The sequence below is a fragment of the Stylophora pistillata genome, chromosome 14 (genome assembly GCF_964205215.1).
Source record: "Stylophora pistillata chromosome 14, jaStyPist1.2, whole genome shotgun sequence".
NCBI lineage: Eukaryota > Metazoa > Cnidaria > Anthozoa > Scleractinia > Pocilloporidae > Stylophora > Stylophora pistillata.
In genome coordinates, this window is record NC_142532.1 from 18,322,594 (window position 1) to 18,346,378 (window position 23,785).

The 23,785-nt window shown below is 40.6% G+C and overlaps 2 protein-coding genes and 1 long non-coding RNA gene across 3 annotated transcripts in view; 1 reads left to right on the top strand and 2 right to left on the bottom strand.

The window, feature by feature from the left end:
* Nucleotides 1–1,553: 1,553 nt before the first annotated feature.
* On the top strand, nucleotides 1,554–2,560 carry LOC111325743 (small cysteine-rich protein 8-like). Its single transcript, XM_088745945.1, has 4 exons — nucleotides 1,554–1,712; nucleotides 1,819–1,951; nucleotides 2,044–2,179; nucleotides 2,363–2,560. Exons 2-4 carry the CDS (start codon nucleotides 1,825–1,827, stop codon nucleotides 2,370–2,372), a joined length of 273 nt encoding a protein of 90 aa, XP_088602071.1. The 5' UTR covers nucleotides 1,554–1,712; nucleotides 1,819–1,824; the 3' UTR covers nucleotides 2,373–2,560.
* Nucleotides 1,826–3,634, bottom strand: LOC148716950 (uncharacterized). Its single transcript, XR_015995641.1, has 2 exons — nucleotides 3,002–3,634; nucleotides 1,826–2,766 (listed from the first exon to the last, which is right to left on the bottom strand). It is a non-coding gene; the product is annotated as an uncharacterized LOC148716950 (long non-coding RNA).
* A 4,146-nt stretch (nucleotides 3,635–7,780) lies between these two features.
* The window catches only part of LOC111325683 (dynein axonemal heavy chain 6), a 69,499-nt gene continuing 53,494 nt past the window's right edge, over nucleotides 7,781–23,785 (bottom strand). The window contains exons 46-62 of the mRNA XM_088745543.1: nucleotides 22,961–23,341; nucleotides 22,027–22,239; nucleotides 21,314–21,469; nucleotides 20,238–20,687; nucleotides 18,784–19,822; nucleotides 17,353–17,607; nucleotides 15,960–16,181; nucleotides 15,010–15,220; nucleotides 14,638–14,740; nucleotides 13,820–14,044; nucleotides 12,638–12,835; nucleotides 12,176–12,366; nucleotides 11,411–11,789; nucleotides 10,528–10,765; nucleotides 9,558–9,712; nucleotides 8,806–8,949; nucleotides 7,781–8,674 (exon numbers count right to left, since the gene is read on the bottom strand). Of these exons, the coding sequence (XP_088601669.1) occupies nucleotides 8,453–8,674; nucleotides 8,806–8,949; nucleotides 9,558–9,712; nucleotides 10,528–10,765; nucleotides 11,411–11,789; nucleotides 12,176–12,366; nucleotides 12,638–12,835; nucleotides 13,820–14,044; nucleotides 14,638–14,740; nucleotides 15,010–15,220; nucleotides 15,960–16,181; nucleotides 17,353–17,607; nucleotides 18,784–19,822; nucleotides 20,238–20,687; nucleotides 21,314–21,469; nucleotides 22,027–22,239; nucleotides 22,961–23,341 (4,782 nt within the window). The 3' untranslated portion in view covers nucleotides 7,781–8,452. The remainder of the gene's footprint in view (nucleotides 8,675–8,805; nucleotides 8,950–9,557; nucleotides 9,713–10,527; nucleotides 10,766–11,410; nucleotides 11,790–12,175; nucleotides 12,367–12,637; nucleotides 12,836–13,819; nucleotides 14,045–14,637; nucleotides 14,741–15,009; nucleotides 15,221–15,959; nucleotides 16,182–17,352; nucleotides 17,608–18,783; nucleotides 19,823–20,237; nucleotides 20,688–21,313; nucleotides 21,470–22,026; nucleotides 22,240–22,960; nucleotides 23,342–23,785) is intronic.

Genomic DNA, 23,785 nt, shown 5'->3' on the forward strand with positions numbered 1-23,785 from the left:
CGCAATGATTCAAACAGGACACTCTCCGTTTGAGTCAGTGGCATGTGAATTTTAGAAATGGCCGATTAATTTTGGGATCAAAATCTATTGATCTCCCCAGAAACGCAGTCAAAAATATTTTTTAAGATTTTGTTCTGTTCGGTAGTTTTGTTCGAAATAACTACTACATATTCTGCTATAAAGCGTACGCCGCTCCATTAAACACATGCATTGTTACAAAGTATTTGAGGCTTGGAAGTAGGTTCGTTAATCAGACAAAAAGGTCGGTAAAATAAAAGGTGACTTTAAAATAGAGACAGATGATAGGCAAAACAAAACACTCAAGTACACAAAGAAGTTTAAAGCTTTAATGAAGCATTTATCTAAAATATGTTGTATTCTACAGAAACGAGACCTAATATCTTGTTTTTGATTTTATTCTCCACTGTAATTTGTGTAATAGCACTATATAATCCGAAGCGGAACAGAAGCTCCACTTTGAGCCCATTAATATCTCTGACAGAGAACTTGTTTACTACTTGGGAAAAAAAAGAGCAGAGTGTCGCTGGAAGTAATTTTCACACGGGTCAAACCACAAAAGGAAGCATTAAAATAACAACAGAAAACAGGCAAAACAAAACGCTCAAGAACACAAAGAAACTTCGAGTTTCAATAAAACCTTTATTTTACATGGAAAATTAATTGATTTTTAAACATCTTTGCTACTTGACAAACGAATTGATCAGTTTTGAAGGAAACCAATTTTTGATTTGACGACTCAGCGTCGACTCTGGGATAAAAATGCAAATCCCAAAAGTTTAGAAAAAAGGTTCTGGCGCCCTCTTTCTTGAAAACTTGATAATTTGTTGGATAAATCTTCCCTATCCCGCGAGAAAACAAAATAATGATCAATACTCGAGCAATAGAATTTGAAAAAATGCAGCACACGTCCTGAATTATTGATGCGACAAATAAATATCTGCCAGAGGGAAAAACACTCAATCGAAAAATAACCGAAAAAAAGAAACATAATTTCACTTATTGTAGTCTCACGCTAGTAACTTTGTGACGCTGCTTTTTAGAACGGCGTCGGTAGCTTAAATCAGGTTCGGTTCATTGGGTCCATGCATTTTTGAGATTTTAAAGTAACATATTTGACATAATATACGGAAGTCAAGATTGAAACTGAAGAATGATGACTTAGTTAAATCAACCTCAACATTAATTTGCTCCGAAGTTCCTGTCCTGTTTCTATTGCCCAGTGTACTTTATATTTTATGATGTATACAGACTTTTTTTTTTTTTTTCAGACCTGCTATTTTGACTATAAAGTGATCTGATCCACTTAGGATTGGGTTTTAGTTGAATCCTGAGCTGAACCTACCAAAATGCCACAAAATTAAGGTTTCAGAATATTCTTTCTTGAATCTTTTATGTAAACAGGCAATTGGTTTTATGTAGGTTAAAGAGTCAGTTGAATAGTTGAATAGACGCATTCATTAGTGCACATGCGCAGTTGACTAGTGCTGTAAAAGGACGCCGCAAAAACAAAGACTCACTGACAACCACTCAAGCACACAATAGACTTCAAGCCTCCTTGATCAGATAATTAACCATCTTATAGCTTGGCGCATATCTTTAGATTATCAGAAACGCTCTGAATCTCGAACAGTGTGTTTCATTTGTCGTTCAGTTATTTACAAAATCTTCTGCGACTGGAAACTCTAGCGAAGGTAAGTGAGGCGGTTACTCTTCGTTCTTCCCTCGTTTACTAGACGCTGTTGCTTCATCTGAAGATTTTGTCTAACCCAGATTATCTCGTTTACTTGTGTCTCATAGATAGCTATGACTGCGACGTTTCGTTTGTGTTTGATCTTGGTTTTGTTGGGAGTAATTGAAGTACTGGGTGCAAGCCATGCCAAAACCAAGAAGCACAGGACCCAGCTACGTTCTTATTTCAAACGTCAGCCGCGTGAGTTTTTTTTTTCAGTCAACTGAAGTCATATAATTGTATTAGCTTTAAGGATCAGAAAGTAACGACATCTCTTTTTTTTTTCCTTACAGACTTCATCTGCGGCTCCATGCTTGGAAGTGGAACATGTGTGGATTGGTATAAGATCTGTCCTTCCCACTCCTCCGTAGAATGTAAAGATCATCAGGGCTGCCCAGAGGGAGCGCGCTGTTGCTGCCCTGGCCATGGGTAAAGTAAAAAAGTTACTTGTAACTATGACTGACAATTTTATACATGATCCCAACTATATATACAAAGAAAGGCTTTCTTTTTATTTTTAATGTGTCCGGCGATGGTGCGTTTTTTTTCAGAAAATTGTTTTGTTTTTGAATTGTCTTTCCCCATAACACTTTTTCTCTTTTTTTTTTACAGCAAACGATAAATCTTTTTGATGATGAAAATGATGCCTAGGTGCATGTGGCTTTCCAGCCATAGCGACAAAATGACGAGTAAAGTGAACATAGCAATAGACTCTTCCTAGATGGAAATCACTTTTCGATTGTAAAAAAAGGGAAAGAACCCATCAAACAACTAGTGATAAAAATAAAACCATCATCATTTTATATAAAATGTTGTCTCTTATCTCTTATCTTTTAATAAAATTATTCCAAATTCATTTTAAGTACACAAAAAGGAATTTAAGAGAAAGACTTTAATCCACAGTGCCGAAGCTCTTCTTTCTCCAACGAGGCGACAGCATTCTGATCAATACTGGGGTAATATTATTTGAGACACAGCAATGCCGCTCTTAAAGATTTGATGCAACAGACGAATACCTGGAAGAGGAAAAAAAAAACATAGTTTCACTTTTGTAGTCTCACGCGAGTAATTTTGTGACGTGCATTGTGGCCAGTTCGGTTCATTGAATTCACAAACGTGCTGGAGTGCAAAAAGTATATGAACCCGTACAACCTTGAGCTCTCATAATGACAAATTAGACTCTCATTCCGTTTAGATTAAGGTAATTACTGGCCAAAGATGATCAAGTATTATCAGCTGTCACTGAAATACCTTCCTGTTTTTTAACAATATAATTCCTGTCCTCTTTCTCTTGACCGATTTACTTCATTACTTTACACCAAACCACCACTGGCTTCCACAGACACATCTGTTCAACTTCACAACCGGCTGAAAAAAAATTAAGCCAGTCCAAGAATGATGATAATCTGGTACGGAAATATGTTGTCATGGAGATACCTTTACTTTGATCTTCTAGTTTATTTTTTTTTTTGCTTTGTTTTGATTTTCTCCTGACCAGTAAACTTAATTCACGTGATTTCTTTAAAATAGTGTGGAATTTAACTCAGGTTGTAACAATGGATGGTAATTTGATCTACTCTGCACTAGTTCACGAAGGCGCGAATGGGTCTTTCTAGAATTTTACTTTCACGCAAATCGAGCCGAAGTAGTTTAGTTTCTATGAATAGCGTAGCTACAACATAGTTCAAAGGAAACTTACTCTGATCTTAGAAAAATCCTTAAACTAAGGTCTTTCACGAAGTTATTTATATCTTAGCAGATAAACTTTCGTCTCGTCACAAAGATGACTACTGACCGTTGAACAAAAGTTCAGCTACGAGACAGTCGATATTGGCTTGTCTAACTGTTTCGTAGTAATTTGATATTCAGCTCGTAATTTGTGACTTAGAACAAACTGAACTTCCAAAATCCCCAACGCACCGAAGGTACTAGGGCATAAACTAGATTAGCATAGAAATGAAAAGTGGCTAACATATGAAGTTATGAAAAAATCACATATAGTCCCCACGCAATGATTCAAAGACGACACACTCCGTTTCATTTTTAATTGCAAGCCATGGGCGCGTGAATTTTAAAGAAGTTCTGTCCTTATTTATGCATAATAATAAAAAAACCTTTTTTACGATTTCTTCTTTACAGGACTTCTGTTTAAAATAACTACTACTTATTCTGCTCTGAAACGAACGTCCCTCTGTGAAACACATGGATGTCACAAAGTACTTGGGCACAGCCTCGCTTGGAAGTTATACAAAAGAGTAAGTACATTAATCATACAATTATTGATGTGACAAATGAATGCCTGCCAGAGGGCAAAATCAATCAATCGAAAAATAACAGAAAAAAAACCCATATTTTCACTTATTGTAGTCTCACGCCAGTAACTTTGTGACGCTGCTTTTTAGAACAGCGTTGGTTGATTGAGGCAGGTTCGGTTCATTGGGTCCACTGACAAACAAAAAAATGACTGATGCCGTACATTTTTGAGACCTTAAAATTATAACACATTTGACGTAATATGCTCAAGTTAGATTAAAACTGAAGGATGATGACCGGGTTAAATAGCCTTACTCACTGACATTCCTGTCCTGTTTCTATTGCCCACTGTACTTCATTACTTGATGTATGCAGACTTGGCATTTTTTCAGACCTTTTATTTTGGTAATCTGATCCATTCAGGATTGGTTTTGCGCTGGTTTTTGTTGAGCTAGATGCTAGCCGGATCTATCAAAATACTACAAATTCAGGTTTCAGAATATTCTTTCTTGAATCTTTTATGTAAACAGGTGCTTGGTTTTATGTAGGTTAAAGAGGCAGAATGTCGTTTAGACGCACCTAGACTGTCTAGTTGAATAGACGCGTTCATTAGTGCAGTTGACAGATGCCGTAAAAGGACGCCGCGTTAAAGCACTCAAAAACAAAGACTAAATGACAACCGGTAGTTTGGAAAATATGGAATGCCGGAATTCGGAACCGGAACCGGAATACTTGGAATACCCGGAATACACGCAATTCCCGGAATGACCGAAAAATAATAAATTTTTAAAAAAATAAAAGTAAATTAATAAATAAATAAGAATATTGATGATTAAAAATTGATGATAAATTCACAACTTAATTAAATAGTTTAATATGAAATTTTTCTCTGAGGGTCTCAAAAAAGAAAAACACTCACCGGTGCTGTTCATGGAGATGCACGTATTAAAAGTAAAAAAAAGTCTGCGTCAGGAGAGTAGCCCATACAGCCTAAGCGACCAAATATTTCTACTCTCCCTTCCCCCTGGATGGGATGCTAATCCATCACATGGTTTCTCCCTGTTTTAAATTCGCCTCCACCCATTTACACACCTGTAGGATGTCTAGGGTGCCATGACCATTAGGCCGCCACGCTTTTCCAGCCGGAATCATTGCAGAAGATTAAAAAAAATGCAATATTTCCAATTAGTTTACAATAAAGCAAACCCGCCCTTTCCATCCAATATTTCTTGGTCTTTAGTTTTGTTTTCCCCAATGAAAGCAGCATCGATTCCCAATGATCAAAGGTATTTCACTTGGTCTTCTACAATTGACAAAAGAGGTGAAATGACAATGACGTTTACAAGCGTAAGCGCCAGTTGCTCGACATACCTCGGCCTGCGTGGCCCGTGCGATGAAATAACTTCACGGGACTGGCAAAGTTTCAGTCAGAGCAAATTATACAAAAAATCTAGAAAGATTTAAGCTTACATCTCGTTTAAAGTTTAAAGCGCCATATCAACGCCTGCAACCATCGTGTTTTATACGAACCTCACAAACTTTTTTAAAAGTACGTTCTCTTGTGATACCTGCGAAAGTATTCAGTATAATTTCCGGTGAGATTTTTGCGGACAATCTGATCGATTTCTCTTACATTGTGTGCTGAGACTGAAACTTTTCACACCGAGCAAAACTCCGTCGTACGGCCCAAGCAAACATGGCGTGTAACTAAGCTTCTTTTATATGTCCGTGTTAAAGGCCCATTTCCAACCGAGATGCCTTGCGCGCCCGAATCATTTTTCATATATAAAAAATGCGCTATTTTCCTCGTTGTTGCGGAATCGCTTTGATATCTTCTTCCATCTTACTAATTAGGGCTTTCAAAGTTCCATCTTGAATCATGTGCGAACAACAAACTATCGTAGTATCCATATCAGTAAACAGTTTTTAATTCTTACATGTATGACGGTGAAAAACGTCATTTGAAAAGTTGATGCCGCCGAAAAAGCGGTCTAGAGGAAGGCCGAGTCTGCCCGGCTCGGCAAAGGTTATTCGACTTCGAGAGTCTGTGTATGATTTATGGAGGGCAAGGAAAACAACCGTGGGTTTCGGTAACACTACAGACAGTGCTTTTGCAGAAATGTTATTGCATTGTTCCTACGATGGAACAAGAGACTACGGGGAGATTTTTTCGAGGCGAGAATAATTATTTGACTAATTTTTACTTGAGATCCTGAGATATGTATGTAAGCGATCTCATTTGTAGAAGTGATTATTCTATAATTGAAATGCGTAAAGTAAATCAGTTTTGGCAAATATTGGTTATTTGTTTATATTTTATTTAGTGTTGAAGCCGAACAATTTCCTTCAACATCAAGTAAGCTTTGTACAAGTTTTATACACAGACTCGATTTATGATTTTTCAGTCTCAAATATTTAGCTGCAAATTTTTTTACTGTGTTCTTCACCAAATCTTTGTTTTTCTTTTTAATAGTGTTTGTGAATGACTATCAGAGTTCGCCATTTAACAATAGCGCAATTCCAAAACAAAAACAAACGACTGCAAAGGATCTCGGAAGGAAATGGGCCTTTAAAACACACGAAAGGACTCCAAAGCACACTTTACTCTGATTGGGCAGAAAAACACAAAGATTTTCTGGCACCAATCAGATGCCAGAACTGACTGCGACCGTTTGGAACTAGTCTTGTAAGACAATGTCCCCAGGGGCTCTTCCGCCCTAACTTGAAATCGACTCACAGCCCCTGGGTCTCCGAGTATCGAATCACCCCAGAATCAAACTTGACGCTCTTGATTGTTGGACAAATGATGCCGAGGAGTTATACTAGGCAGTCTTGAGAGCTTGCACAGTGATGTTAGGGTTTATAGGCTTGAACTCACCTTTCCCCTCATCTATCTTTTCTTCTTCTTTTTTTTTTTTTTTTATCGGTTATGATGGTCTGATACGATGATAATCCCATACTTCCAGTAACAAGGTAATGAAAAAATTATGCGTGTCTGATTTGCTGACTCGATTGCATTTTTCATATAACACGTGTGCTAACAAATAGCACGCGCGTGCTGTCAAATTTCGCCTGTTTTGACTGTCTGTAAAGCTTTTATCATATCTATTAAACTATTAGTAATTACATGATTTCTTCTGTAATTTGGTTTCTTTTCAAAGACTACAAATTGCACTCGCCCAAAGGGCTAGTGTGCAATTTTGTGGTCTTTGAAAAGCTTTACTTGTGCACTCAAAATTGTGGTATTGCACTCGAAATTGTGGTATAACTAATTGAATAACGCTTATTCCGTAGAGTAATCTGATCCCCCCCGCCCCCAGATGATCTTTAGAAATTTCCATCAGTTTTGAACGCTTATTGAAAACTTATCTTTTCAAAAATTAAGCCACCAGATTTTTTTTTGATATCGTACGTTTTCAAATATATGTATAACACGTAACACTTCGTTAGTTTAGAGTAGCGATAATTGCATGTATAGGATTTTTATTGAATTTTTGTTAATTGTAATTGTAAAGCGCATAAAGTTCAATTTTCATGCGCTATATAAGAACTTATTATTAAATTAAATTTAATTAGATTGAAGACTTGATCTCTGTCGGCGGAAAAATCAGTTGCAGCTGTCTTATCCAATGCATCCACTGATTCACTGCCACCCTCTCGATCCTAACATTGACCGTGATCCCCTCCACTGTGTGGACCCGAAACTTATCTTAGAAAAAAAAAAAAAGCTTAAATAGCTGAAACATATGAACTCAACAACCAGCATTTATATGATGGTTTAAGGGATAAAAAATCAACTTTATTTACAGTAAAATGAAAAAAATGTGCACACATTATAACGTAAGAGTACTGTACAGTTCATGGTATATTCTATTTTTCTTTTCACACTTTTTTTTTTATAAACAACTAAACACGGAGGCTACGAATGTGTTTTAAATATTGACAAGAGTTAACCATCGCGTTTATAAACACGAAGTAAAAGTAAATAAAAACCTTCAAATGTATGTAAAAGCAGTGAAGGAGCTGTGTTACATCACACTGTTTCTCTCTTCAAGTCTGTTCACTCGTTCGCGGTGAAAACCCCTCCACGAAGCGAATTAGGGCTTTTTTCAGCGATTTTGAATTGTTTAAAAGAACTGATCTGTCATTCCAATTGGATCGAATAAATGAATGTCCCTCGAAAATGAGAGATGCATTCAGTAGGATGGAAGGAAACTGTTGGGATTTTGGGACAAAAACCGTGAGGTTTAATCTAAATCATGATAAATATCTGCAAAAAACCTTGGTGGCAGCTAAAATCGAAAATCATCGTTGAAATGGCTCGTATTTTAAAGCACTTAGCAGAAGTAGGACCTCGAAAATCAGAAAATGATATTGTTCAACAACTCGTTTACAACCTCTTCTTTACAAAATTTTTCACGAAATTTATATCACACTGGAAAAGTGACATCAATCGTCCAGTTGACAGAGAAGAGCCACGCCACGGGTAATCCAATAGTCCGCTGGCTGAACAGACTGCAGATTCACAGACGTGACAAAGTTAGTAGGGTGATCGGTGGACGTGAGGGAACTGGCACGAAGAGAAGTTCTGTACAACGGACATTCGTACGTGTTAAGGTCTTCCTCTGCATCCTCTTTGTCTTTTCCATCAGGTGTTGTTGATAGGTTTTGCTGAAAGTGTTAAAGGTAAAAAATCACAATGCTGCATTTTTGGTATAACTTGAACGCTCATCCGCCCTAGTACCTTGTTGAAGGGTCATCCATCTGCAATAAGATGCTTACAGTAAGATGTTTGCAATTACCTGTATCGGACTGACGAGTAGCTGGGGTAGAGGGTAAAACCGCTGGCCAGGAAGAGATTCTTGCAAGCATCCTCGCTTGAAATCCCATGATGCTCCATCCAAATAAAGTCCAAACACAAGAGAGCCTTCGTCTGGAGGAGTACCCTAAGGAAAGATTTGGTTTTATAGGTTCAGAGAAAAGATATGTACCACCTCTGCATGAAAAGCTACGTCAAGACCTCTTAAGGTATAGCATCTGCTGTGGTGATTTAATTTAGGAGCTATACTGCGATTTGAATGATGTTTTTCTAATCTTGATATTTGTAAAATTCTCAATTAAGTCGGCCAGTATTTTTGTAGTGACACCTGTGTTTTTCGTATTCGAGTTCGTTAAAGAAACTTTTCTACGAGACTACTCTATTCAAAACTACTGAGAATTATTTTCATTTGGTACTGCTAATTACTCTGTATAAGGAGGTTCTTAACTAAGCCTATGGATGAAACGCTTGTGTTTTATCTAAGACGAAGGGTTTTAGCAGCACTTTCATTAAGTGCCCTTTATAATGCTTTGCAAAGTGTTTCTAACTTTTTACTCCGTGGATGAAACCGTAGTGCGTGACTTCTCAAAAAGCTACTCAGCAAAACTCTTATATGTTACTGTTTATTGCGCTGGGCGAGCCACAAATGGTGTTTGTCACTTCCTTGTCTAAATAAGGATATAAATGGAACCTCAACGAATGCTCTGAGCATGTCACTCTCCTGATTTATCTCACCTGGAAAGCGACTCTCTTGCAATCGACGTCGCTCTCACTGTGAACTCGTTCATCGTTCGTCCATTTTTCATTCAGTACTTGGTACCGGAAGCTTAACGAGTCAACTGGGAGGTTGCGCTGTCGGGCATGTGTCTGTAGTATAGCTGTGAGAAAACCTGGAAAATGGGAATGGATGTTAAACTGACGAAAAATTCAAAAAAAAGAAAATGCAGAGGGAAGGATAGAGATGAGAAGGACAGGGAGGAGAAAGAGTTCAAGGATAAGAATGGAGGAGGGAAGGGGAGAAGACAACGAGGAGATGGAGGAGGAAAACGAGAAGGAACGGAGAGGACGAGAAGGAAAATGAGGAGGAAGCTGTAGCTAAGAAGGATAGTTATAGGAAGGATGAAGAAGAGCAGAAGGACGAAGGAGGATTAAGAAAAGGAAAAGGGAAAAGAAAAGGGAAAAGGAGAGATGGTAGTAGAGAGGAACACGAGGATGATTATGAAGGGAAATCGAAAACGAGAAGGAAATGGAGTGGAAGGTGGAAGAGGAATATGGAGTAAAAGAGGAAGAGAAGGAAATGGAGTGGAAGGTGGAAGAGGAATATGGAGTAAAAGAGGAAGAGAAGGAAATGGAGTGGAAGGTGGAAGAGGAATATGGAGTAAAAGAGGAAGAGAAGGAAATGGAGTGGAAGGTGGAAGAGGAATATGGAGTAAAAGAGGAAGAGAAGGAAATGGAGTGGAAGGTGGAAGAGGAATATGGAGTAAAAGAGGAAGAGAAGGAGTACGAAGAACAGGAGGAGAAGTATCAGTAAAAGGAGAATGATGAGGGGGATGATTAACGAAGTCTTAAAGAAAAGGTGACGATCTTTTCTTTGACCACAAAAGGTAAAACCTTTCGTCATGCTCTTGAGTTTTTAGTTTTCAAATTGCATGTTCTGTTAAGCCCTGTTGGCCAAAGTAGAAGACCAGACAAATCAATAACTCACCTTGCGGGAAAAAAAAAGCTGGTAACCAAAACGCAATAGGGTGATCACGTGGTAGAGGTGTAGACATCGATGACTGGCTGGAAGTTGGTGTCGGCATAACGCCAGTCTCACGAGACACCCAGGACTTTGATCTTTTGTCATTCCTGACCAAGTCTAACCAGGAGCTAAAAAAATCCACTCTTTTGGCAAGATTGTCAACCCAGGCTCCCAGCGGTTTGCAGGATTCATACGCCGCTTGCTACAATGAATAAAACTAGTGTTAACTTGTACTCTAAACTTTACATGTGGACGTACGCCGTGAGGTGTCTCTTGCGAGAATCAGTACCTACTAAATACAAACTGACCACAAATCTATTGGTGGATGGTATCATCTTTTAATTTGGTAACCTAAAACTAAATAGAAAAAATGCGTCATACCGTAGAACGAAAAAGGTTTAAGATGAAGATCTGACGTTACGAAAAATTCTTAATACTTAACCCTTCAACTCCAAAGATCTGATTGCAAATTCTCCCCTCTAGCTGCTACACATTTCGTTGTAGATTAGTTACGAGAATAACCCATTTCCGAATTTCCTTTAGCCTCTTTTTCAAAACGAGTCCTGGTGCTCATCCTTTCGTATGGTAATAAGTTTTCAATCACATGCAAATTAACCTCATTTTCATACGTATGGTTGAGCACCAGGCCTCGTTTTGAAAAAGAGGCCAAACGTAATTCGGAAATGGCCTATTTGGTGTTAGATCAAGATAACAACTTCCACCTGACAAGTCTGAGTATTCTCATTAACCCGTTTACTGGATAACGTTAGATATTCTAGGGAGAATTTACACGATAAACACTTCTGGGAGTTATGGGGAGTTTAGACACTCCATGAAAGTTTCATACCTCCCAAGCCTTTGGAACGCGGTTGCTAAGCAACGCGTCATACGCCTCCTCTAACTGTTCAGACATGAGCACTTCCCCTTTAACGGCCAGTCGCAACGATGAAAGTGACGTGTAAATGATCCCCAACAACCGGTCAAACCGGTTTAGTTCCTGTCTTAAAACTGTGACGTATGCAGACTGATTCGCGTGATCGGCCAAAGGATCCTGGGATAGCTTCTTCTCAGCCATCTGCCTCAGGCGGTCTGGAGAAACAGATCCACGCCTTAGGTTCCCTTGATCAGCTGTAACGCCATTAGAGTTGAAGTCCACCCGTGGAGGGAGGTACTTTAATGTGTCATTCACAAGATCCATGACTGTGTCGTCATTAGTTTTGTTTGAGCTGTGGTAAATATGAGGAATAAATATGAAGGAAATATAGTTAGATTGTCAACGAAACTCCAGCCGTAAAATGAACAAGGAATTATTTCTAGAATGATAAATTTCAAACTCAATAAGCCTACAGAAAGCAGTAGCTTAAATTTTCCATAGCGCTCTAGCCAGCGCGCCATCTTGGCAGGTGCTTCTGATTAACAAAAAAAAACAGCACAGGGAAGCCCCGTGATCCAAATGACTCCCCTTAGATCAAGACACCACCTCACATTCTACTACTCACTAGATATTCATGTTAGAGTTTCTCCGTCCTTTGAGTTTTACATATTTCCTTTCTTCTTTTACTATACTTTTTGTTCATTATAACACGAATAAGAAATGTTGTTCCAGTCATACCCTATGGATGCGGTGAGACGAGGCTGGGCTGCTAAAAGGTCAGCTATGAATGCTCTTCCTTGGCCAGCGAGGTAAGCTGTTTCTGCATTCTGATCCATTCCGAAGAGTTCAGGCGCATCGGCAGCAGGGAGACCTTCAATGTACTCACAGCAAACTGACAAGGAGATTTCAGGGGGAGGTGGACGGTACACCTAAAATGAATTAGAAACAATATTCAACTCTCGCTTTTTTGAGGGACGACAACAGCGGCAAATGGAAATAAGTCCGAATAGGCAGAAAGTAAAAAAGAAGTCCGAGCAAAATGCAACAATTCAACATTTTCTAAGCCTACACTACCCAGGCTTCTGATATGTTTCCACGAGGAAGGGAAAATTGTACATTTTCATCGCGAACTCTTAATATGCACTACCACGTTTCTCCCATTATCTGAAAGACCAAGATCATTCAATGAACTACTCTTACATAGTCTAAAGTGTAACCATAGCTCTCTTGCAAGGCCAGTGGAGTGTAAAACTTTCCCAGGATACTCTGCAAGCAACGCTGGTCCCAGTTGTCTGTGACTCGGCCCGCATACACGATCTCACCCGTCAAGTATCTGATGGCTTTCCATGGCACCTCGTGATGCTCAGTTAGTAGCATGTGAAGCATCAAAATCGACACCTGTAGTAAAATTAAGAGAGCAAGTGTTCTGTACACGCTAACATTTCATTTTCAACCCTGACAATAGCCGTCTGAATGTCACATATTTCCCTTCAAATGATGAAAGCGAGCGAATCAAATACCTCCCCCCTAAGGAGGCCTAGGTAGGATATGACGTTCCACAATTAATGGTTTGGACCTAAGAGTGCCATTTGAGGACACTTTTAGCTCAAAGTAAAGGCTGCCTCTATGTTAATAATAATAATAATAATAATGAACGTTCTTAATACGCATTTAAGAATCTCAATGCGCTTACAATAAGTAATAAAAATAGTAACAATGACAAATTATCAATAACAACAATAAAAATTAAAACACTTAAAGTGGGTAAAACACTTGAGTGGGTACCTAATGGTAATGTGACTAGTAAACAGTGTGAACCCAGGTGTAGAAACCAATCCCCCGCCTCGCCACAGTCCCAGCGTATAATAGTGTAATAGCTCCACATTCACGCGGGTTATAAAATTTGCAAGGACTTCGCTAGTTAAAGGTCGACCAACGTTAGTTCTTTAGGCAGTATTCCCAAATCGTCAGGTAATGTCTCCTATCTTCGCTTGTTTCACATTTCATCCTGTGTTATCCGTGTTTCCTGTGTTATTTCATCGTTGTAATTGGTTGTTCCGCTCTTAATGTATTTTGTCTGTAACCTTCATTCTAGAAACCACTGGTAACTACATGTTTACTAAGGGTTTAAGAATATCAAATTTCTTTACGCCTTCGAATATTTGCTGGTGCGTTGTTAACACCAGGATTTCCTGTTAAATCATAGTTAAGCTGAAAGAATTGTAATTATAGTAACGACTGGTTTAAATTTTTCTTTTCTCCCGACCTGTTTAAAAAAATAAAAATTGGTTCGCATGACTCTCCGTGCTCCCATTTGTGACTAAACACTTTCTACCACTAAATCATGAAAAGTAAAAAATAGTTTAAGTAAAAAAATATTACCTCAAGATCCGAGGCAGTGAATTCATACGGGATATTCCACCCCAAGGCTCCAAATTTCTTCCTTTCATGCACAATTGCATTGAAGAAACACAAACCGAACACAAGTCTCTTCCAACTCGGCCCTGGCCCCGAGTCCTCCCACATAGACTCGGTCACCACCCCACCCACTCCCCCTAAAGATCGTAGCAGGTTGGCTTTGATCCCTGGGGGAGGTTCCACCGTCATCTACAAAAACAAGCGAATGACATGTTTCGCACATGCTTTACAAACAAGTGATCAAGCAAGAGAGGATTAACCTAAGAGACTGAATTGCCAGGTGGACATTGCCCTTAGGTCACCCCGAAAGGTTATTACAGATCACTTCCAATTTCGGACATCTCAGGAGGATTTTGAGCTAGCCAATCTCGTGTCGCTTCCCTTTTCGGAGATCCCAAGAGGATTCAGAGCAAGCCAATCCTGTGTCACTTTCGTTTTGAGGATCCCATGAGGATTCAGAAATAACTACCGCAGTGTCGCAAATTTTTCTCCGGGGGACATCCGATGCAGTGTCTTTTCGCTTTGAACCAAAGCAAAGAAGCAGCAAGCGAGCAAGTAACTTAACATATCTTTACTGCATTACGTATGAGTCTAAAACATTCTAGAAGGATTAGCTAGCTAGTCAGAACAAAGCCATGAACAAACACAAAAACAGTTTTACCACATTCTTCAGCACTATACCTTCCCAAAAATAGTAGTTAGTACTAACACCATATAAGTTTCAATTACTTCTGTAACTGCTTAAAGCAACAAGGCAGAAATGCTAAAATGCCGATGAGTACCTTGAGTCCAGCCTGTAGGATGGACACTGGAAAGGAGGGGTCTGGTTTGGAGCTCAGCCACATCCGGAAATTCGGATCCACTCTTGTTCCAGGATGAGATATCCTAAGTATAACAACAATAAAAGTCTAAATTAAAACTAAAAACCCCTAGAACCCTCTTCACTCACCTTCCGATAATCACCTTAGGTCGCACGGCCAATACACTTGCGCAACGAACAGCTTTCACTCTTCCCTGCCCTCACCAATATATAATCATTAAAACGTTAAGGCTCAGGTTAAGTTATACAGTGCAATGAAATGATTTATTATATCTCCTTCCCTGACTCTCAAACTCATTTAAAGGAGACCCTTAACTCGCCCCAGATCCCTCACCTTCCCACAATCATTTGGAGACGTGGCATAAATGAAGCAGCATGGTGACAATTCTGTAGGAACACCCACTTTCCTTTCTGTTGGTAAGCTTTGGTGATTGCCTCTTCAGCTCTTGGGCCCTGACCCTTTCCTAGTGAAATGATGTCCAGATGTAAAGAGGTCCCTCGAGTTTCCCGGGCAAACCGCATGAGCTGCGAGGTTGGATCTGAACCTTAGGGAAAAAAAAAAAACAACAACAACAACGAGACGGTTTGATAGATAGTCTTAAGAACAGAGCAATAAAGTGAATTGCGTCTTTGATTTTAGACATTAGAACACCAGAAATTAATGAAAAAAGCTTACAATGTTGTTTTATTACAACATCCTCAACGATAGACGGAAAAGAACGATTCTAGTGCCGGTATAAAATTTGAACCTCCTCTCTCATGACGGATTTCCGATGTAATCATGATAATAATCTCGATAGTAGAATATCCCTACAAGTGCCCTACACCATAAAAAAGAAGTTTAAAGAAATTGAGTGAGGGGGGGAATGGGGGAGACACATAGAAAAACATCCCCTTCAGGGGTAGTAACAATGTTCCTGGTCGCTTCATGCCACGAGAATCGGTATGGGCTCAGAGAGAATGGGCCATTTGCCTCAAGAACAAACTAGCCCAAGACATAAAATAAATAAAAATGAATGGGATTTAGCAGTGGACATTCCATTGGGTGGTTCTACTTGTCCTTCGTTTCCTGGTCTAATTGGAATTTACAATGTTGGTTTTTGTGGAAGGAGGAAAACGGAAGGACCCAGAGAAAATCCTCCGAGTAAGAACAAAACCGAACAACAAACCCGGGCATCGAACCCAGGCCACAACGGTAGAAGGCGAGCGCTCTCACCACTGCGCCCTCCCTGCTACTCTGACGTCAAGGATATCATACCTTTTCAGGAGCACAGCGGCACTTACCTGGAGACAAGATAAAGATGAGTGGTTTCCGACAACTGGACTCTTCAAATACTTCCTGTAGATCAAACCCAAAGCTCGTGACAAACTTGGGCCCCATTTGTTGTTCCACAAACAGTCTGACGGAGTCAACGAGACATTCGGGCCGCAGCACTTTGACGATGATAAGGCGCTGAAACCTGGAGAGACTGGATACGTTCCAGCCGAGCTGGGGAGGGTGGTGATCTGTACATATGAAACAAGTTAAACTAGTTTTTCATTTCACCGTTTGAGACACCACTCAGCAACTAGAAATAGTGTCTGGTGATAATCTAGAGGATATGAACCCTTTGACTCCGAAGAGTAACTAGCATCTTATTTCTCTTTACAGTATCACCCTTCATTATATGGCTGTGTCTCACAAAGACTGGGAACTACCGAATTCACGAATTTGATTGGCTGAAATCAGTACTGAAAGCGGTCTAGATTTTCCCATCTAGACCGGCATCTAGACCGGTCTAGAAAAAAAAAGGTACAAAGAATATAAAAAATTGGCATACAAGACACAGCCATATAATAAACATCTAATTAACCGAGCTAGGTAGATCTGAATGGGAGAATCTTGACCCTGGTCGCTGGTACAGACCTCACTGCGTTCGGTCTGTACTGGCGACCTCGGTCAAGATTCTCCCATACAGACCGCTCGCTCGGTTAATAAGAACTAACTATTACATCGCTCCCAGCGCCCGTGGGCAAGATGAAGCGAATCCCGTGTTCTGATTGGCTACCCAAGCGGGCAAGATGGGCCTATCTTGCCCGCTGGGGATTACCCGTATTGATCCCACGCATAAAAAAAAATAGAATTAGAACTACGCTCGTAATCCTTGAGCAATTTCGGCGATGGAAACGCAAAGAGTGGCAAAAGATAGTCAAAACAAAGAAAACAGAAAAGACTCTCGTGAGTTTCTTGTGCCACAAACACAGTTGGCTTTCTTTCCAGGCTCTTGAAGTAAACAAGTAATTCCTAATTCTTATCAAAGCGAAATATATTTGTGATATAATAAATCCTTTATTAACCAAGCTTGTTCGGCCAAGATGGCTGGATATTAGCCTCATTTTTTTTTCGCCTTTTTATGGGCCTCTACTTCGTCTTGGTCCATAAAAATGCAAAAAAGAACTCAGCCAATCTCCAGCCATCTTGACCTCACGCTTGGTTAATAACCCATATGTATACGTAGGCTTAAAAAAATGCGTGACAAAGAAAATCTTCTCAAAATTGCGTGACAATTTTGCCACAGTTCCTAACCATCTGTAATTCGCGAGCTTCTTAATTTGCGTGACATAAAATTGCGTGACATAAAATGAAGTGAAATAAACAGTGACAATAGCGTTATATAGGTGACGTAACTCCACAAACCTTCTGTTGAGGTAGTCTTATCATTTTCGAGCTCTCCTTCATTTTCAATGAATTTGAATGGATTCTCGCTCGCCGAGAACTTGCTCCAAAAGGCGCCATTCACTGCAATGTTACTGCATAAGCCAGAAAACGCCAGAATTGAAGCTGACAGCTGTAGACATTCCTTCCAAGTAGACTCAGTTATCCACTTTGCTGGAGATTTGTTCATTTTCGACATGTATTGACCCAGGCTTCCCGCGGCTGTCGTCTGAGAGCCTATGAAATTTGTAAAATTCCTAGCATCATTATTTTGGAAAAGTCCATTCATTGTGCATAGAAAAATTAACGCGATTAAAGGTTAGCACGCTTCTTGTGGAGGCACTCCACACTTTCCGCACGTGACAAGGGCGGAAATCACGTTAGATTTTCAAGCACTAACAAAATCTCATCACCCAGAAGGTCTAGATTCGAAGAGCCTAACCCTACATTAAAAAAACAACAGCCAGTTTACACCCGAAGTAAAAAAAAAAACAACAACAACAACAACAACAGTTGCCGAGGAACTCCCTCTTTTCGACGCGACAGGTTTAAGGGAACCTCTACTCCTTTTTCAAATAACGCTCAAAATGTTCCAAATTTACTTCTCAATAGATCTGGCATAAAAGATTGCCTTACCGAGCAATCTGATTTTTTGTCGTTTTCCAAAGAAAGGTCTAACAGCCACATCGAATCTCCCGCGGCCGCAATCTTGAATAGTGCGCAGTGCACTCTAGGCTGATGACATATAATGGTTGCTCGGTGTAATTGCGGTGTAGTGTTCCATTCTTGTTGATGTTAACGCATCGACTCCCAAGAGTGACCCAAAATCGGTGAGTTTCTCTTAACAATATAAGTGCATTTTCAAGCAGTGAGGTGATGTAAGGGCAGAAAAATATCGACTTTGGGATTTTGTTTGATTTAACACCAAATTCTCAGAGATAACATTTAAAGTAATGAATGGCAAACAGTTAGGAGAATCGTTAATTCGATCTTAAACACGAAGGCGCGCTATAAAAGGAGCCTTAGGCCCCACTGGACCATTTCTCAATCAACCGTCGTGTGATGTAGAACTCTTAGAGTCAAGTCAGCTTGAGCTACAGCTACTCCAAAGCAACGAACAGCGGGCGCATTCGTCAAAATTGTTTTATGTCTTCATCACAATACAAGAATTTTTGAGATTTGTATTTCCTTTCTCCAGTGGAAACTGTCTTTATTTGTGGCGGTAAATTTGAGATCGAAGTAGGTGGTTCGCACGTTACCTCATGCCACCATGCTGGTAGAAGTAAACAATAGATAGCATTTAAATTTGACCCGCACACGTCAACGGTGAGTGACAAATGAGCCTGGGTCTTCCCAGGGAAGACTTCCTGATATAGCGCGCCTTCGTGTTTAAGGGTAAAAGCAGGTACCCACCCATCCAAGACCTATTCAACTCCTCTTCACTCTCGAGTCTGTCTGTTATGGCAGCGACTGCTGATCCACGAAAGAACCAATTCCACTCCTCCTCGTCGATGGCTTTGTCACGTGATGTAGACCTACCACGACGCATGATTCCCGCACATAACATAAAAGAAAACGTAAGTTTGTGACATGCAAACAGTGCGTACGAAACTACCCGGTAGACACTCTCTGTTAGCACCTCTACCAAGGCTTCAAGATACTCTGGCAACTCAGTTGCATCTTTGGGTCGGTTAGCAGTTTGTCTACGTTTAAACCCGGGTCGACTCGCAGTTGATACAGCTAGTTTATCTTTACGTATAGGTCGGAGCGTTCCTGCGCTACCAGGCCTTATAGGTGACTCGCCTCTCGTAGTCTGCGCTGGCTCCTGAGCGGATTCAAGGCAGCCGTCAAAGAGATCTGTAAACCAGGGCAGAGAAAACTGGTACATAACATCCACGTAAGCTAAATCTGTGAGAACAAAATACAACACCGCACCCCGGGTGGCCACGGGAAGGTACTTCTCTCGACTGAGGTTAATCTTCTCCTCGGTCTCTTCTGATTGGACGACACGCGTGTGAATGACATTTGCCACTTTCTTGCTGTCATCCAGAGTGGAGATCAGGTCTTCGTCGTCCAGGATGTTACCATGTGACTGATGAAGCAGAGACAGCGATCGATCTTCTAATTCTCTTAACTTATAACGATCGGTTACCAAGCCGTGAAGTAACTCTTTCCTGCTCTCCTCTAACTTCGGTCTTTCCTTCTGGACCACACGTGACAGTAACTGGTCCTGCAATCCATCCAGCGTGACAGTGAAGTTGATCACCGTGACTTTAATGCACACTTCCGGTAGAAAGTGCGGGTTAGCCAAGGGTGTGGTCATGTATAGCCGGAAGTTGCTATTGTATTCGATCTCAGTGTCACCAATTACCATCACTTCCTGATTTCCTCGCGTAATAGTATTTTTTCCCAGGATTGGGTTTAGCGACGGGTCCAAGTTTTCCCCCAAATCCTGCAAAAAATGTTTATAACGGAAACACCGATCATATGCCTGTTACTTTAAATCCAACGCCTTCCCATTAAAGTCGAGAATCTAAACACCTTACATGTAACATTTCCTACGGACAGTTAACTCTTTCCTCTTTGTTTCCAAGAACGAAGGTGACCTTATGTCGATATACTTTCTATTAAAAATGTAGATAATCGGAATTGTTCTAAATCCGATTGAAGAAAAGAGACAAAGTGACATAATTAGCTTCTATTACCGCCAACAACTTCTGTTACGATCTGGTCAGACCTGGGTTTTGCGTTCATATCTGATTGGTTTAGAGAGTAGCAGCAATGTCTTTTTAAGGTCAACATAAAGCACGGTAGAGAGAGCCTTTCTCACCATCAATACCCAATTGAAAATTACTCCAACTACTTACCTCAACAAGAACTGGTTGACCTAACGGTATGGCGCTCTCTAATGTTCTGAGATAGCCTGGATCCGAGGCCTTGACAATCTTGAGCCCGTTATCTTTTTCAGTCTGCGTGATCCACTTAGAGGCTTGCTCCTGCGGGTCGATCAAGAGTGGCCAGCGGCGACAATGCTTGATGAGTACAGCATTCTCAATGGAGTGTTTATCATGAGGCAGTCCCTTGTTCAGCCAATTTTGAACTTCAATCGGCTCAGACAGAAACTCTGTTAGTTCAAAATGTTGCGACACTGGGATCTTCTCCGCTTTACAGAGCTGCAGCCAGTGTGAGAGAAGCCGATGCCTGTAGGATGACGTGAACGCGCCCAGGTAAGCCACAGCCGCAGAAGATACCAGTGTATCGCCAATAAGACCCTTGGCGTCTTCCTCTTGAGAGTTAACCGAGTTGCTCCAGCGAACCTATGAAAAATGCAACTCGATTTGAGTCTGTTAAGCATGAATTCATGTTGAATAGAAGACGCGTTGGCCTGGGGGTTAGTGTGCCAAACCCAAGATCGTTGCGTTCTTGGGCAAGCTGGTAAAACAGTCAACCCTCAAAATACCTCTCTCTCTTTACGGTATAAATAAACTGGGAAGCCATCTTAAAACGCATTTCGACTGATTAACATAAAACCAAGCCAAAGTAATCACAACTACCAATCAAAACAAAGCAATAAAAAAGGAGGAGCCAATGAGAACTCGAGGCAAAAGCGAGAAAATTCCCCGAAGCGCGGGACAACGCGGTCGACCAAGTCGTGTTTGGATTAAGCTTTGAATCTGATTGGTTGTGAGAAAGTGGCACGTGTTTACTGGACCAATCACTGAGCGAAGTCGAGCCAATTAAAAGCAAAGCCGTATTGATTTCGACACCCACTTCAAAATTTCTCCACATAACTGAGGTACCAATTGGTTCAACAAAGAAGAAGAATAAAACTGTCAAAACACTGCCTTCTAAGTGGCACTTCGAAGGGTATTAGTCAACAACTCGGCCTACAGACGAGTATCCTACGCTAAAGAAGAGTCCCCAGGTTCTTTTCTCTTCGTACCTGCTCTTCAGCCAAGGCTGCAGTAAGAACTGAAGCCCTCTGGAGCCTGACGATAGTAAGCTCCTTCTTCTGTTTGAGTTCTTCCAGTTGTGCCACACTGCCATCATACTGTTGCTTGAGAAGCTGAAGCTGTTCCTGAATTTTCAGCAGACTTAGCTAAAAGGCAAAAACGTCATCTTTTAAATTCTCTTTCATTCCGCTTTTTAAACTACACGTATAGATTACTAAAGAAACATTCGTAACTTCTCTAACTTCTATGTACCTTGGTTCCATAAAAGCCTTGAAAAGCACCCCCTGGCTTATTAGTTACCTGGGCTTTCAGACGGGTGGGGTAGGGGTCATTAAATAGTGAGGAAGGAGAAGGCTTCTCAAAAAACTCACTTGGGCCAAACCGCAAGTCATTATTTACCTTGTGCATTGTGACCCAGATTTAATGACTAACGTATAAAGTAAGCATTTCTTAGATTGTAAACCCACATTAATCGTTTGAATCACTTTTGCAATGCAAGAAAGTGAATTCGCCCCATTAGAAGTTCGCCCCTTACGTAAAACGAGTTCGCCCGCAAATCTTTCGATTCGTTTCGCTACGACAGAACGTATTCATTTCCTGTTAAGTAAACTCGCAAAGGTGGTAGGGGGCGAACTTGCAATGGGGCGCATTCGCAATAAACCCAAATAGAGGGAAGAATTCCAGGAATGCACGTTTGTCATACCTGCTTCTGTTGTAGATTTTCTTTGGCGATGGCCAGAGCAGCTTGCGCTTCTTCGCATCTTCTCTGTTTGGGTTGCACGATTTTGTACACCTCAGCGTAATTCTCTAGCGCCAGCACCCACTGACACATAGACTTACAAGCCACTGATATCTTACCCACAGCCTCTGGGTTAAATTCCGGATGCTGAGTGTATCGTTTGAGGCGCGTGAAGACCTGGCGTGAGTAAAGAAATGTCATTCGCTGTGACGAAGGGCCAACGCTCGAAACGTCAACTTTTAAACCATTTGCGGTAGCCAATTTGCTATATCAACGGAGTTGATTAAACCAAAATCACTTTGTTATACTCCCCACATATGCAGCACCACAGTTTTTTTTAAAAACTTCCCTCTTTTATATCACAAAAAGGTTACTCTTGATAATATACAATCATAGATATAAGATAAATATCATGAAGGTGGTTTTCCACTTTTGCAGTCCCAACGCAACAACGTTCTTAACTTTAAAGCACTGTAAACGTGAACGCTGTTAAGGAGATTATGCGTCATCATTGCTATGCATTGAGCAGGACACCTCCCACCTGCTATATGAACGCTCACCCGCCTTTTCAAGGGCAGTGCGCTTAACTTGTCTCAACTAACAAGCCAAAAATTATACAAGACACTACCTCCCAATTATATGAGCAACTCACCTTCTCAAGTACACCGTTCTTGTCTTAATAACAAGTCGAACATTACACAGGATACAACCCACCAGTTACACGAAGAGCTCACCTTGGCAGGGACACTGTTCTTGTCTTAATAACAAGTCGAACATTACACAGGATACAACCCACTAGTTACACGAAGAGCTCACCTTGGCAGGGACACTGTTCTTGTCTTAATAACAAGTCGAACATTACACAGGATACAACCCACCAGTTACAAGAAGAGCTCACCTTGTCAGGGATACTGTTCTTGTCATAACCAACAAGTTTTTTCAAGAATCCCTGATCACCTAGCAACAGTTTAGCCGAATTCCAGTCAGGTTTCTGCTGCAGCAGGACACAGACTGCCGAAAGCACTGTCATCACCATAGTAGGAGGCTTCGTGTACACTCGGATCTCAGAAATGTCGGATTTGTCCAGCGAATCTAGGGCCTCAACAGCTGCTTGTAACTGCGGTAAGGCTCCCTCTAGGTCCCTCTGAGCTTCCTCCGCTATCGCCTGCACTCTTAGGGCTTCCTCATTCATGATTTCTTCCTCTTTTTGTACCACACTGTGCACTTGATCTACTGCTTCCTGGTCGCTGGCGAGCTGTTCAAGTAGCTTTTCTGTGTCCTGTTGATGACACCAAGAAATGATACAAAGAAATATGTCACGAACTTACTTGGTTGTTATGTGACACAAGTTCTCAAACTGTTAGGACTAGCTAAGTCGAAAGCTTGGTGGGAGTACATGTAATTTCTAACGTTTAAGTGGCATGAGAACGAATTAGTCCGAAATTAATATTCTGATAACCGGTTAAAGAGGTTCACGCCGGTGGCATCATGGAAGTTTCGGATTATTCAAGCGTTTAGCTGAGTCAGTCTTATGTTTGTCCAATTTCTTTTTTCTTATGTGGCACACTTTTTTTTTCTAACTCTCTGTAAAATTACATTCACTGATGTGTGATTAGTGGTGGAACCAGGTAAGTTACCCTTTCCTCGGGGTATCTTGCTGCTGCATTAGATAAGGAATACGTTTCCATATATTTTTTTTCCATTTCTAAAGTGTGGCTTTTTA